This window comes from Acyrthosiphon pisum, chromosome A1, assembly GCF_005508785.2.
Source record: "Acyrthosiphon pisum isolate AL4f chromosome A1, pea_aphid_22Mar2018_4r6ur, whole genome shotgun sequence".
In the NCBI taxonomy this organism is placed as follows: domain Eukaryota; kingdom Metazoa; phylum Arthropoda; class Insecta; order Hemiptera; family Aphididae; genus Acyrthosiphon; species Acyrthosiphon pisum.
Genome location: NC_042494.1, coordinates 170,142,234 through 170,157,900, shown reverse-complemented (window position 1 = coordinate 170,157,900; position 15,667 = coordinate 170,142,234). Strand labels below are relative to the sequence as shown.

Here is a 15,667-nt window from a genome sequence, read left to right as displayed (position 1 = left end):
TTGAGTAAAATCGTAAAAATTTCTTTTAGAACTAGATTTTAAAATGTAATACAAGATTCTTATAGGTTATCCTACCTTTATCAAAAAAAAAATGTCTATAAGAAACTCAAATTAAATTTTTATGAGCGTTTGAAATTCATATTTTTACAACATTTGATATTCACTCGATTTCTTACGTAACGATTTTCTTACGATTTGTTTGGTAAAAATGCGTGAAAATTTAATGCAAGACTCCTGATACATTGTTACAACAGCAGTTGAAAAATATTAAAAATACATAGGCACAATTATTTTTTATAAGCATTTGAAGTTGAAATTTTGACAAAATTTATCAAATTTAAAATTGAATAATTATTTTGTAGTTAAAAATTATAACGCGTTACCTAATGGATATTATGATATGATTAATTTGAAAATTATTAATAATACTATAGATAAGTATACCTAAATATGTATGTCTAATATCTAGACTGACATACCGTCTCCGCTCAGAATCGTTTTTCTTATACAGTGATATTATATCATTGAATTTAAATTTAATACTATCCATTATACAGTGACCCACTTGTAACCTACCGTATAGCAGAGCGACATCCACTTACCCACCTTTTTTTACTTTTAGCCCCCCCAAAGTACCAACTAGATTAACTTTCCTATCAGAAAAGTGAATCTAGTTTAAGAAAATCCAAGTATTTTTACTGTCCTAAAAGGTGATGAAAAACACAAAAATAAAAAATTTTAATTTAAAAAAAAACACCTATTTGTAAATTTAATAACTTCATCGCTCCGACAGAACATAAAATATAATAAGATTAAACTTCAAGTTCAAGAACAGTCTGAACAGGTTAATCTTATCTGCAGACTAACCCAAAACGGTTAAACTGTTACAATAGCATTTAATGATAGGTAGGTACCTACCTATTTTATATATTTTACTAATTTAGTGGTGAAACTAAATAAATTTTGTAATTTGAGTAAAATTATGACCATTTTTTTTTGGTGGGGGGGGGGTTATTTTGCGGTGCAGGGCCGGTTTGATCTATATTTCCCGGGCTGAAAAAATTCGCCAATCCGCCCCTGACCAGGTGCGATAATAGAGATTTACAACGGAAATAGAAATTTCCGAGTTCTCAGAATTGTTTCATTTATATTCTGTCAATGAGGTTTTAAATATTGTTTTAAAGGAGCACAAATCACTACAAATAATACATTTTTTTAATTGAAGAATAATTATGTATAAGAATAATGGAATAGGTTTAGCGTTTTTACTCACATTATCCAATGAGTTATGGCCGATTATGACGAAGAATCGAAAAAATACGTTTGAAATTATTGGGCCGGGCTCGCGGTAATCGATTATCCTATACGTGTAAAATATGTTACTAGCTTCACACAATAATTTAACTATCTTTGAAGTATATTTTCCAATTTATGCTTTACGCCATGTCTTTTTATGTACTAAAAACGTTAGTTCTAAAATGTTCAGTATTTTTGAAATATACTAGTTTTGTGTCTTAACTTACTTCGAATAGTCTAACATTTATTACAGCTATTATTACCTGCAAAATATAACGAGTGTCAATCCAAATCTGCAGATATATATATATGATATGACGATGAATTCATAAACCAGAAAGACAATTAAATAATTTTAGTCGTGCGAGCAAAAATGGTTAATACAATTTTAACGAACTCTCGAAACGTAAACTTAAAAGTCCCTAAGTAATTATAGCAGTTTATATAGATTATATAATTATACATGTTAAGGTGAATGTCGAAATTTAGTGTACGTTGACATTCATTGCTTTTTTTGGAGAACGTCAACATTTTGAATGAATATTAAAAATATACCAACAGTCATCGATGGATGTCAACACTCTCAACGACTATCGGTAAGTGTTGAAATTCGCAATTGAGTTTCAGTGGATGTTAGAAATTTGTAACCAAAAATTGGAGCTACATATTTTATATTTAGTCAAATTGACTTTTTTTTCGATATCTTGTATAATAATCATAAACTATGATTAATTTGTGTAAATAAATATCAATGTTGAAAAACTGATAGGTACTAATAATGTATTACGATAATATTATTCGGTGGACACTCACTCGTCCGTGCATGCGAAATTTCATAGACACTCCATAATTATTGCAGGTATGTGGTGTCGTGTCATACATAAAGACTGTGAATTTTTATAGATGGATATTGTTCACATAATAGCTGAAGGGCACAATAATATATTATTATGTATGAGTAATAACTATAATAACGTATTATAATGTTATAGTGTATTATTATGATCGAACGGTGTTCAATGAGCCATATTATGATATTATCAAAGACCAGTAGCGGATCCAGAGGTCACCCAAGGGGGGGGGGGCGAATTTTCAAAAATTAAATTACCTTTTTTTATATAACCTGTAATTTATTGTAGGCTAAAATTATTTGCATTATTTCACCTATAAAACTAGATAAATATGTAATAAAAATAAAAATATTAGTTGTCAGCCCGATTTTATAATGTAAAAATAATGTAAAAATACGGGCCAAGGGGGGGGGCGAACACCCCATCGCCCCCACTCGTATCCTCCACTGTCAAAGACGCATTTCACGTGACGGTCTCTGTCTATTTGCTGAATCTACATAGATCTCTTTCTCACGAAGCTTTCGCGTAATCGCGTAATTGGAGATACGACCGGCGTCATAGAGCAGCAGCAAAAATGAGACTTGAATTACAAGCTGAAAGAATGCTACTTAAATCGAGAAAAAAATTTACTCAAGCAAAACCTGGTGATACTGTTCGTATCCGAGTCTCTGATGTTGACTGGAGGCGAATGGGCTGTCGATAGTGAATTTTACACACTAGGCACAAAGGAAGGTGTAATAAATCAACTATAGACCCATAATCAATTTGATGTATGCTAAGAACATCGATTATTTCCTGAAGAAGTTTCTACTGACCAATTCGTGTATTTAAAGAAAGCTTCCACAGTTCCACTAGAATTTCTCAAACAGGTGGACATGGATACTAGGCATTGAGATTATAGGACAAAATGCAAGGCTGGGCATTAACGAGTTAAAAAGTTAAAGTTAAGTTAAAAAGTTAAGTTACTTTTAACTAAGTTACTTAACGAGTTACTTTTTTTTTAAGAAGTAACTTCTATCTTAACGAATTACTTTTTTTTTAAAGTAACTTATAACTTAACTCGTTAATTCATTTTATAATCACGTTAAATTATATACTTTTATAATTCATTTGATTATTAATATTTAGTTCATAGATGGTAATAACAAAGTAAAATTTAAAAGTTATACCATCACTTTGGAAAACTTTTAGGTAAAAAAATAAAATATACAAATAATTTAATTATTTTGTTGGATTTCATAATATATAAGTACTTACAACAAAATACATTTTTTTAAGATATAAAGACCTACATTATAATATTATGTTATTTGTAGATCTTTAACATGAGGTGTAAATGGTGTAATTATAAGTTTTATATGAAAAAAAAATTATTTTTAACTAAGTTAAGTTACTTATTTTTTCCAACTAACTTGTAACTTTAACAAGTTAAATAAAAAAGGAAAGTAACTTTTAACTTTAAACAACTTACATTTTTCCAAATTAACTTAACTTAACGAGTTAAAAAAAATAGTTAACTTGCCCAGCCTTGACAAAATGTGTATCAAAGAAATGTAGTTTTCGATACATTTTTAATGTAAAGTGGATGTCGCTATGTTGTACAGACGTACACTGTTGAGTAGGTTACAAGTGGGTCAATGTATAATAGACAGTCTTGTAAAGTATTCGAATAAATGTATTTGAATACTTTTTTTGTATTCGAATACTTTTATTTGTATTTTTTATTTATTAAAAAAATAATTTTTTTCCGATCCAGCAAAATACTTTTAAATTTGTGACAAATCATATTATAAATCATGAACATTTTATTCTTTGAACGAAATATAATATTGGCTCAATATTATTTTTATAAACACCAATGTGTTGTGTCCTGTATGACCCGTATCATATGTGGTCAAAATTTATAAATAGCTTATGATTACGATGTATTTTTAATAAATGTTAATTACCAACCTTTCAAAAACTGACAAAAACTAGTTGAGAAAAAAAGTATTCTAACAGTATTCGAATACTTTTTAAAGTATTCGAATATGTATTCTGAATACCTTAATTCTAATTTATTTGAATATGTATTCTGAATGCAAAATAAAAGTATTTTTGTAATTTTTCGGTGGTTTTTCCCGTGACGTTAAATAATTATTGAGAAAATCGAAAAATGACCTCTCTAAAGTACCATCTTGATCTAATTTGTTAAAAGATAACATACTAAATGTTGAAATCAAAGCAGGGCAATACCTATATGGTAAAGGTAAGTGGTAACATTGATCCATCCTTGTAGTGACCCTCATTCAATCTATATATATATATGAATAAATGATTTTTTAAAACCTAAGAATTTATGATTTTTGTAAGATCATTCCCAATTTGAACTTTAAGATAGGTTACATATTCATATGGGTTTTAAAAAAAGCTACCAATACCATACAAACTGTAAAATTGGTTTTATGTATCTATGGGTTGGCCCTTACATTATTAGTTATATAAATACTTTGTAGTACCTATGTATAAAACTAAAAATGGTAAAAGTAAATTAATGAATTATAAATCCATGTTTATAAGTAACAATAACAGTTAATTATACAATCATTTTTAAGTTTGGTACAGTAAGGTGTTGTAGTGGTTGTTACAGTAGGTAAGCAAACACGTTATTTGTGGCAAGGTTTTTACTACTACAAACCCGGGTGGTCACCAATCCAGGAACTAGTAGCATCAAAAATTACTTACTCTCAGTCGCATTGCACAGCTGGTAGCAACTAACACCAAGCCAAGTCATTATACAATAATTAAATGAATACCTATTATAGTTATTGTAAATGTGAACAATGAGGTATGAAATAATTCTCCTAAATAGGTACATCTATATAATCCAAACATTTAATTTTTGTGTCTATATACTATGCATAAATATATATCAAAATTTAGCGGCAAGTAAGATGTAATATTCAGCGCACATAAAAACAATATACATATTTTGTAAAAGTGAGTTGTGGATATTATAGTTTATTAGTGTGGTAAAAGTAAATGTTTAGTAAGAGGAATAATATATAAAATACTACTTAGAAAATAAAACTTATATTATACCTAAAATGAGTTGTAATAACAAAAATGTGTTCATAGTAAAATCAAATAACTAAACCCAGTCTATAATCACAGAAATCGTAGAGTAACCAGCTAAAATTATGTGATTCGACTTTCAAAATGTACAATTCTGCATTCAAAATGGGCATACCTACTGTCTCAATTGAATAAATAAGAGATTAAACAAAAGTTTTGTGTAAAATATGACTATAATTCTAAAGAAACACAGTAAAACAAACACAGAACTGAAATTACAATATAAAAGTAAATTATAGTTGATAAACGTCAAATAAGGGCGAATGATTTATTAATACTGAAATAATATACAAATTATGCCATTATGGTACTTCAATAATATTTAAAAAATAATTAACAACTTTAAAACAAACTTAATTTGCACAATGTACTAGAACTTTAATTAAAATAAAATTATATTGTTGATTTAGTTAGAAGATTATTTAGAAATCAAACATAGTATTACACTATTACCACATAATAAATTAAATGTAAATCTGTGGTTGAGAGCCAGTGGTTGAGAGCCAATAATCTATTCTGTGGTATTACTAAGTAAGTTGCTAGAGATACAATGTAAAAATGATATTTAGTTGATGGAATATAATTTAATTAATTTAATTTCTTATTTTTTGATTCTAAAATAGTCAATTTAAGTTATACAAAAACTGTTCATTCAAAAATTCACGAAATTTTAAATTTATATAATAAAAAAATCATATACACATGATTGTATTAAAAATTATCAACCATGAGACTATTTAAGGCTTATACTAATGAGTTTTAAAATGTGGTGGTCCATCAATGACTACTCCAGCTATAATTTCAATTAGACCAACATCATTCAAACTCGATTCTACTAACTTCCATGTATTGGTCTTTGGATTATAAATTTCTAATGAATCCAAATTAGTAGAATCTTCATCTGTTCCACCCATAACATACAATAATCCATGTAATGCAACTACTGCTATATTAAACATGTAATGTAAAATCAATATACATTTTCTTTGAAAAAATTATATCATAGTTACTAGGACTTTTTCTGCAGAAATGCATATCAGTAATAATAGTCCATACTTTGGAACTTTCTGTATAGACTTCTACACTTTTATGAGTGACTGACCCATTCCAACCTCCAATAGCATACATAACACCTTCTAAGACTCCTACACCAACACGACTGCGGCATATGGATAGTTCTGCAACTAGTTTCCATGTGTCAATACTCGGATCATAACATTCAACAGATTTCAAACGTTGCATTGATGAACTATCATACCCTCCTACCTATACAATTGAATAAATTGCAATGTGAATCAAACTTAAAACAAAAAATTTAATATTAACTTACAGCATATAAAAGATTATTTAGAATTCCAAAACCAACATAAGATCTCATACTGGACATACTTGAAAGAGTTCGCCATTCTTGAATACTGACATCAAAAACCTCAACACTGTTGAGACTATAATTAGTATCATCATATCCGCCAACCTAGATTTAATAAAATATATTATATTTATTATTCATAATATAAAATAAATAATATATTGATAGGACTTACAGCATATACACAATTATTTAATACTCCAACGCCTAAACCCATTCGACCAATTGACATGTCATCCATTGGTAACCATGAGGATGTTTGTGAATGTAAATCAAGCATTTTAACACATTCAGAATTTTTTGTATTAGAACTTCCTACACCAAAGACAAATTGATTTGCTATCAATGCAAGATGAACTGGCAGCCAGCCCTTTCTCATATCTAGTGCTCTCTGCCATATATTGGTTGTAGGGTCATACCAATTTATAGAAAAGTTATTTGTAGATTCTGACCTACCTAACACAAGAATAACCTGGAAGAAATATTCAATCAGTTTTGAAGATACATAAATAATAACAAAATCATACTTTTCGTAAATCCCCAGACTGTCTAGGTTTACTCCAAATTGTTTGTGGATTGGTAAAAGGATTTACTGACTTAAGAAGATGAAAATGCAATGCTTCCTTAACATAATTATTACCTAAAAACATTATATAATAATAACTGGTATAAATTAACTCATAATAACCTATACAGGTATTTTTATGCAAAACATACATTTAGGATTATTTTTAAGAAGAGTTTCATTCACAATTTTTTCTAATATATACTGTTTTGATGTTAATGACAAACGTACATGTTCCATTAATTCAGGTAAAAAATCTTTTCTAAAACCCAATTCATGTTTTACCCAATTTATAACACATTCATATACCTAGAACAAACAAAAAATAACATTTATTCAATTTATGTCTAACTGTAATTATAGTAGATGATATGATTATTTGTTATACTACCCATCACCCACACAAATTAAATTACTTACTCATATTTAAAAGATTTTTTGCATAGTTGGATCTCAAAAGTTAATACCTATAACCATTATTTTATCACATGGTCTCCTATACATTTTTTTGGTTTCTTTTTTTTTATAGCGATTCATTACATTATTATGCTCTTTAATCAAATTACAAATATAATAATTTGATAACATCCTATATAACTATAATAAAATTCAAAATATTGAAGATAATTTTTATATGAAATTGGTTTAATTATTTGTAATGTATTGCTGCATACCATAGTTTATTATAAGAAATATGAATATTGCACATTCACACATTAGTTGATAGAGATTTAATACATAAAGAACAAAAGTCTTTACGGTTGTAGCCGTATAGTATTTAGTTTTCTACAATCTTGCCATGACCTTGGTATTGATTTTTTATGGACTCCTATGCTCAATTAAATCAATGGCCAATAATTATTTCATTGTACAGATATTAAAAAATATTTGTGTTAATCTTCTACCCAGATCTAAGACAACCTTATACCTTAATCTATTTATTTTATTTATATAGTACATTATTCAAAATATATAAACCATTCCTACCGCCACTGTATAATATGTTAATGTAATTTGTTCTTTATTTAAAATTAATTAAAAGTTAATTTTATTTGCTTACTTTTTCTTCTATTGGGACAACAATTTCACTACAGGAAATGAGCTTAATCACTTCAACAGAAGATAGAGATAAAAACTCATCATATTTAACCACTTCTCTGAAAATAATATTATAAATTATGTATGTTACTGACAAAACTGGAAAATTAAGTTAACAATATCATACAAAAACTGTTTTTTAATATATTCTTCAGAACTTGATAACAATTCCATACAGTCATGTAAGTTAGCAAATGCTTTGATGCTGAGACAATTTGAAGGATCCATTTGTGATTGTAAAAACTCAGCACATACATTTTTTACATAACCTAACTGTAGGTGATTTGCAGCTGCTAACAGACCCTTGAGAAAGCAAAATTAATGCATTAAATTTATTTATGTATGATTCTATAAAACATTGAATATTTATTTACCTTTACATTTTTTTTGGTGACCAAGATTTCGCCAGTATAAATATAATTTATCAAAAGTTGTAAAACAGTGGAATCTAACTCTGTTATATTAACAAGATTTTTATTGCATTCATCAAGATTAGTGAATATTTTATGGAAATATGAACTAGCTGATACTAAAACAACTTTATGTGCAAATACTATAGTATCATCATCTGTTTTCAACTGGATATCACATAACACTGTATCTCTAAAAAGAAAAATTTGTTATTATTATTAATTGTTTTTAGCAACTGAAAAACATCCAAAACATACTTGCGTAAAGATTGTAGGATTTCAAATACTCCAATCATGAGAGAGCCATTTATACATTTTTTTTGATCACTTGTTTTGAATGTAGAATCTTGCTTATGTACAGCATCCATCTCAATGAAGGACATAATACCTTTTAACAATGCCATAGATGTTAACAACTATTTAACCTATGGATAACCGTTGTCACCTATAGCGTATAGGCCATGGGTGTAATATTAAAAGCGAAAAATTATCAAAAATTGATGTATCAAATAAAACAATTTTTTTCATGAACTTTAACATATAAAGGACTTTAACCGTTCAAAAATGTTGATTCTAGTCACACCAATGATTGTCATTGCCAATATGGAAATAAAAATACATTACCAAATATCAATTTTCAACTTTTTAAAATGAGACATTTCAAAGTACCACAAGAACGCAAAGTGCTAACAGGGTACTTATGAGTTCGAAGATTGGGGCATTTAGTTTATAGAGCTGTAAGCTTGAACATTTTCAACAACTGAAATTTTTCAACAAATCTTTCCAATTTTTCATTTTTTTTTTACAAGAGTTAGGTATACCGTACATGAATAAAAAAACTATATTAATATAACATAAATAATGTATTATACAATTCATGTACTGATGTACCTAATAAAGATTCAATTAATTCTAAATTCTAGATTTTTTTTTAAATTTATTACGGCTACCTACATTTTTAAGTAATAAAATATGTTAAACATTTAACATTTTTATTTTATAAGTAAGTCGGTAAGTGTTTCATGAATAAATAAATAGTTAACAAATGGCCGATAATTTAAAAAAATAAATAAATAATTACAAAATACATATAAAAAATGTTTTTTAAATTTTCAGTTTTTGAAAATTTTCACAAAAATGTACAGCTCTAATATTTTATGAAAGTTATCTTGTTTTTATACCGATAGTAAAAATACACATTTAAAGCTATTACATTCTTCGCTTCACTCAGAATCTTAAAATAATATAAAAAGAAATTATCTTTTGACCAGCTTAACATAACCAGTTAAAATATCAAACTTATGTATATGATATTTTTTTTTTGAAAAGTAAAAGTAACATTATTATTTTTGGAGCCGGAAACAAATTGTTTAAGTAACATTTTATTGATAACTGCCACCTCCCTCAAGAGGACGTCCCATCACATGATTTAAGGCACAAAACACATATTGTGCGGACTAACTTAAGATATTACAGAAGCATTATTCATCGTACAGCAACCAAAATTTCATAGTATATAAAGGAGAGCAGTATATTATACTTAATGCAATAGCGCCAGATTTGTTCAATAACATTCGTATAAATTGAGTTATTAGTTAATGAATATTAGTTTTTTTTGTTTTCTAATTTACGAATTAAAAATTATATAACGCAATATATATTTACAAATTAATATGTTTTATCATAGACCTATAAACGGGCTATAAACTAATGGACAGCGTTTAGAAAGAGAAGCCAGGGGTACGAATATAGTGTGAGCGAGAAAAGAAACAAAGTAGTAAAGTGGTAGGCGGAAAAAAAGCCCACGGAAAAAAAGCCCAAGGAAAAAAAGCCCAGAAAAAAAAGCCCACGGAAAAAAAGCCCAAAAAAAAAAATACACTGAGGAAAAAAAGCCCAAAAATATAAATATAAATGTGAACAAAATATAATAATATATTAATAATACATTACTATACTATAACAGATAATAATCATAAATAATTGTATAAGAGGCATATATAGGTAATTTTATAAAAGAAAATATTAAAATTTCAAATATGACTTATACATAATATATAACTATTGAAAAATTTTAATGTATTTTAATTTAAGAAATATTATTAAGGTATATTATTATATAGAGGGTTTGATACTGCCATGAACTGATGAACCACCTGTCAATAAATTGCATTTTTATTACCCAACTATTGATAAGCACTTTTACATTTAATTTAATTTATATTGTTCGGTACTTACCAATATAATTTATATATATAACCAGTCAAAATGTTAAAATTTATCAATAACTGGGTAATATTGACACTCCATATAGTACTCCATTACTTGGTTATTGAGATACTATCTACACGTCCTACTAGTACAGTTTTATCCAGTTATACATTTGTTATATATTTTATACTTTTGTTTTACCAATTTTTGTGAATATGGAGATTATCAAATCAAATAAAGGTGGTAACAAAGGTTTTTACAAAGGTTATGTATATGTTGTAAAGTATATTGACGTATCAAAAATAACCTGGAGGTGTTCTCAGAGGTGTTCAATGAAATGTACTGGAGAATTATACACCGATCTCAAAATGGAGAACCCAGAATTAAAAACAGGACATAGTCATTTGAAAGATGATGCGGATTTATGCGGGCTCCTTCACTACCTACTTTATGTTCTTTCTCTCCCAGTTATATGGTTAAATAATGGAAATCGGAAAAAAAATCCCCCGGAAAAAAAATCCCCAGACTACAATATTACTCCCAACCACATGCAAATTGTTGAATAAATATTTTTTAAACGTTAATTAGTATCTATAATTAATATTATAATAATTACCACCTATATTTCGTATAATATTGTTGTATACCTACTAAATATTTTTATATGTTATTTTTTTACTGTGAGTAGGTGACACAGATCAAGGTATTTTTTGCGGTATTTTGTGTGTACACGATCAGAAGGTATTTAAAATACTATTATAGGTATCTGACTATAAAGTGTATTCAATATTTTAACCTATATTACGAACAGCTCTTCTAACAGCTTGGACGACAGTAGAAAAACAATTGAGAAACTTCGACTTTGAAGTCGTAACTCTTTACTCATTAGCACATAAATCCTCAAAATAGGTACTTCCGTTGAATAATATTCAATTGTTCATAATATTTAATAATATAATGTAGTTATCGTAGACCGTAGTACAGCCGGCATATTATGTAATCAGATGCGGTGACGACCGATGACGTAACAGCTGTTCGCGATATTGGGTAATGACAGATTAAATTTAAGAAATACGATAACCTTTCCAGGAATCCAGGGTGGCAGGGTTTCTATGCCGATCGATGTTGGTGCATACATATTTAATATACCTATTATAATGTTGTTTTGTTTTATTACGAGATTTCCAGAGGAACAAAATATTTTTTAATGTACATTTTAAGGCTTAAGCGTGAGGCACTAGTCAACTGCCCCCCCCCTCTCAACACTAACGCCGGCCCTGTGCCTCTGTTTGTATATTGAATAAGACACGTACGTGTCCTATACGGCTATACCTACCAAAAAACTCAAAATAATTGACACATGTTCGTGATCTTGTCAACAATCTTACCTCGTGTCTGGGTGGTACGCGGCGGTATTCTGTATAGAAGCAGCTATTCTTCAATTATTGGCGTGTCGTCGTCTCGTCGATGGCGGATTCGGAGGTGTGGCGTATATGGTAGAGGTATACGACAGTGACGATTACTGTCAAGTCAAGTCAACAGTCACATACGACTGTCGACTACAAAACTTGCGGTAACCCGTTAACTACGTGCAACAGGCGGTTTCCGTGCGTGCGATACGGCGTTGATGAGTTAAACGGCGTCGTACACTCGGGTAATATCATTAGAACAGTGGTAATATCACAGATCATAGACTAAGAAAATATTAATTGTTATATTATAATTATATGTATACCTAATAAAAAATAATAATATAATATCGATAGGTACCTATAGTAATTGTATGCAAATAATTAACGAAGAACGCGTATACTTACACATAAATACACTGACGGGGATTTTCGGAGTTCTTCGCGTCTTCTTCACACTGTAATAAAAATACAATAGGTATTTAATATTATAAATTATTATCACCAACAGTGTTATTGTTTGTTAATCGTGATTAATATTTATATACCGGATAGGTGATAATAAAGGCAAAAATTAGCATAATGCGTCAATACGACAATTAATAATTATTGAGATGGTCGACGAGTGACGAGTGTAACGTCATGGTAAGTACTAAGTTATCGGACCCCAAGCCTTGGGGCTTGAATTCCTCGTTTAGGTGCGGGGCTCACGCACTTGAAAAATCCTAAGTTTTCTTAAATACAATAATTTTGCATTCCTATTTTACATATTTTACGAATCAAAGATTAGACGAAAATTCGGAGATAAGTCTATTTAGACTACGTTTATTATTATTATTATTTCTCCATATTGTTACGATTGACCATAGACCTACCTTTTTTTTTATAGGTCTACGATGGTTTTTACCAGGTTTATCCACCACTAAGTTCACTGTTGTCTCTTACTTTAAATTTACTATTTACTACTTTTTAATATTTTAATTTGTATTTGCTTAGGTATACCGATACTGCTTTTCACAGTTTCTTTCGTGGTGTTATTGTGACTATCAGATGTCGGATTTCGTTTCGTTGACCAAAAAGTAGCGTTGACGTGTTGGAACTCGAGTATCTGATATTGGATATGTGATTTCGGCCTGATGTTTTCGCCAATACTTAACTATTTAGTAAGTTTGCTGTGGACATTTTTTTTTTTGTTGGTTGACTTTTAGACGATGAACTTTTGATTATTTATCAAAAAATGTTCTGTTACTTTTAGAACAATGTATAACTAAAGACCTAGAACGTGAAATAGAAATAATAATCGACGCAACCGTTGAAGGTGTCAGCAAAAAAGGAGCAGTTACTGGTAAAATGTATTACAATTCAATATTTATGTTTTGTGTTGAAGTGTGTACTGTAGGTATTTAAATAAAGAGTTAGTGAAAAGGTTTCTAAATTAGTAAAAGTTAATTTAGAATATTCTCAAAATGTTATTTTTTAAAAGGAATGATTTCAATAACTTATCATTGATGAAATTATTTGATCGATAGGTACATTCAAAAGATAAAACTTAATCAAACTATACAAAATTAAATATGACTAAAAAAATCTATGAATATATTGATTCAAATATTTTATTCATATACAATTTTCATTCTTATAATTTAACTGACGGTACATAAAAATGCAATTACACGCATTTCCTCCCTTTTTCAGTATACTTGGTTGATGAACCATTAGTCTCAATAATTATTCAACATTATCTTAACATAATATTTAGATATAAACAAATTTCATACACAGGTGTGATTAATTAAATTATAACAACAAATTTAATTTTAAACCAGCTGCAGCATGGAGATTAAATTGTGGACAAAAAAAAATTATAAAGTATTAAAATCTGAGATATTCACATACATATAAAATTGTATAATATAAAAGTATATAGTTAGAATCTATCTCCCTTACTTAGAGTTTATTAGTTTATTAATTAGTTTTTTTTGTAAAAAATGAAATAAATAATAAACCTATCTACTTTGAAATTGGATTTGTCTCTTGATTTAACATCTTCTGGCTTGTTTTTCAAATGATGAGATATAGTTAAAAACAACTGATATTTTTTATCTGCAAGTAGGTGGGTAGATAATGTTATAGATGACACATTTGCTTTATATTGTGATTAATTGTTAAGATATTTAATAGGGAAAAAAAATGTAGATTATCATTAGCTAAAATAACTATTATTATTAAAATTAAAATAAAATATTTCATGACAAAGCATCTCTGTTGGGAGGTCTTTTCACTGTATTTAACAGATGGCCTAATAGTTAAAAAAAAAAAAAAAACAGTAATAATTAAAATGTAAACTTTATAAAGTATTTTATTCAAAAAAAAAATATTATTTCAGATGAGAGTATACTATAGTTGCAGAAAAGCGAATACAATTTGTTGGATGAAATGCTGCACAGTTAGGAAAGCTGAAAAAACAAGCAGAAACATTTACTTTCCAGGCTGAAGTTCATCAAATTATGAAAGTTATTATCAACTCATTATATAGAAGTAAAAAAGTAAATATTATTTTTAAGTTGTTTTGATAGCTACAAAAATATTAATTTATTGTTGTTTTTAGATTTATTTCAAATACTTCAGATAAAATAAGATTATTGGCATTGTCTAATATTAATATTTTAGATGTCTTAACTTCTGCCGGAAAAATAATGTTAATAGCAAGAGGCTAGACCGGAAATCAAACCCAGTGTGAACCCAGATTATATTATAATTTTTTTTTTAAATTAATATTAACCTATTTTTACATAATATATTTGATGTAAAATAGGTATATAGGTAGTTGCATATTTTGAAATGTATTTTTTAATGAATATTTGGTCATTAACACCCAAGCTCTAATCATTACTAAATGAAAATGGTTTATATTTATATAAAAATAAAAATTAAATTTTTTTGATAATTTAAAAAAAAATATATTATTTGAAAAATGTGTTGAACCAAGTTTTTAAAATGATAAATATAAATTGCACTTACTATAAGAATTTCCATAATTGCTTACCTATACTGTTGACTATAGTTAGTACTCTATTTTAAAATTTTGGAAAGAGGTTAAGTAATATAATGTTTAATAGAGAATTTTACTTCATATTTTGAATTTTAATTGAGATTGAACAATTAGGATTTAGGGAAACAAGTGAAATTTAACAACCACCATATTCTTATTTATTAGGTAGCTTTTTGTATAATATAATACTTTTATGCTCTAACAATTCTGAATAATACACTTCAATATTCATTTTTAAATAATTTTGGCATAATTGATAATATAAATTTGGTATACAATATGATAATGTTTTATA

General features: G+C 27.9%; 1 protein-coding gene and 1 long non-coding RNA gene across 7 annotated transcripts; one reads left to right on the top strand and one right to left on the bottom strand.

The window, feature by feature from the left end:
• Nucleotides 1–5,614: 5,614 nt before the first annotated feature.
• LOC100159415 (ring canal kelch homolog) lies at nucleotides 5,615–12,832 on the bottom strand. Of its 5 annotated transcripts, none has more exons than XM_016802776.2 (12): nucleotides 12,729–12,832; nucleotides 12,300–12,605; nucleotides 8,962–9,091; nucleotides 8,668–8,896; nucleotides 8,421–8,596; nucleotides 8,256–8,352; nucleotides 7,348–7,504; nucleotides 7,158–7,270; nucleotides 6,806–7,102; nucleotides 6,592–6,735; nucleotides 6,272–6,527; nucleotides 5,615–6,204 (listed from the first exon to the last, which is right to left on the bottom strand). In XM_016802776.2, exons 3-12 carry the CDS (start codon nucleotides 9,084–9,086, stop codon nucleotides 6,011–6,013), a joined length of 1,788 nt encoding a protein of 595 aa, XP_016658265.1. In that variant the 5' UTR covers nucleotides 9,087–9,091; nucleotides 12,300–12,605; nucleotides 12,729–12,832; the 3' UTR covers nucleotides 5,615–6,010. The 5 variants fall into 5 exon arrangements, with proteins under 5 accessions (XP_016658265.1, XP_016658264.1, XP_029344704.1 ...); XM_016802775.2 differs by having other exon boundaries at nucleotides 5,615–6,207; nucleotides 12,729–12,831; XM_029488844.1 differs by having other exon boundaries at nucleotides 5,615–6,207; nucleotides 12,682–12,786.
• A 42-nt stretch (nucleotides 12,833–12,874) lies between these two features.
• LOC100574088 lies at nucleotides 12,875–15,237 on the top strand. 2 transcript variants are annotated; one of them, XR_510530.3, is made up of 5 exons: nucleotides 12,875–12,965; nucleotides 13,317–13,483; nucleotides 13,576–13,665; nucleotides 14,707–14,858; nucleotides 14,929–15,237. It is a non-coding gene; the product is annotated as an uncharacterized LOC100574088 (long non-coding RNA). The 2 variants fall into 2 exon arrangements; XR_001679129.2 differs by having other exon boundaries at nucleotides 14,707–14,866; nucleotides 14,929–15,236.
• The last annotated feature ends 430 nt before the right edge of the window (nucleotides 15,238–15,667 follow it).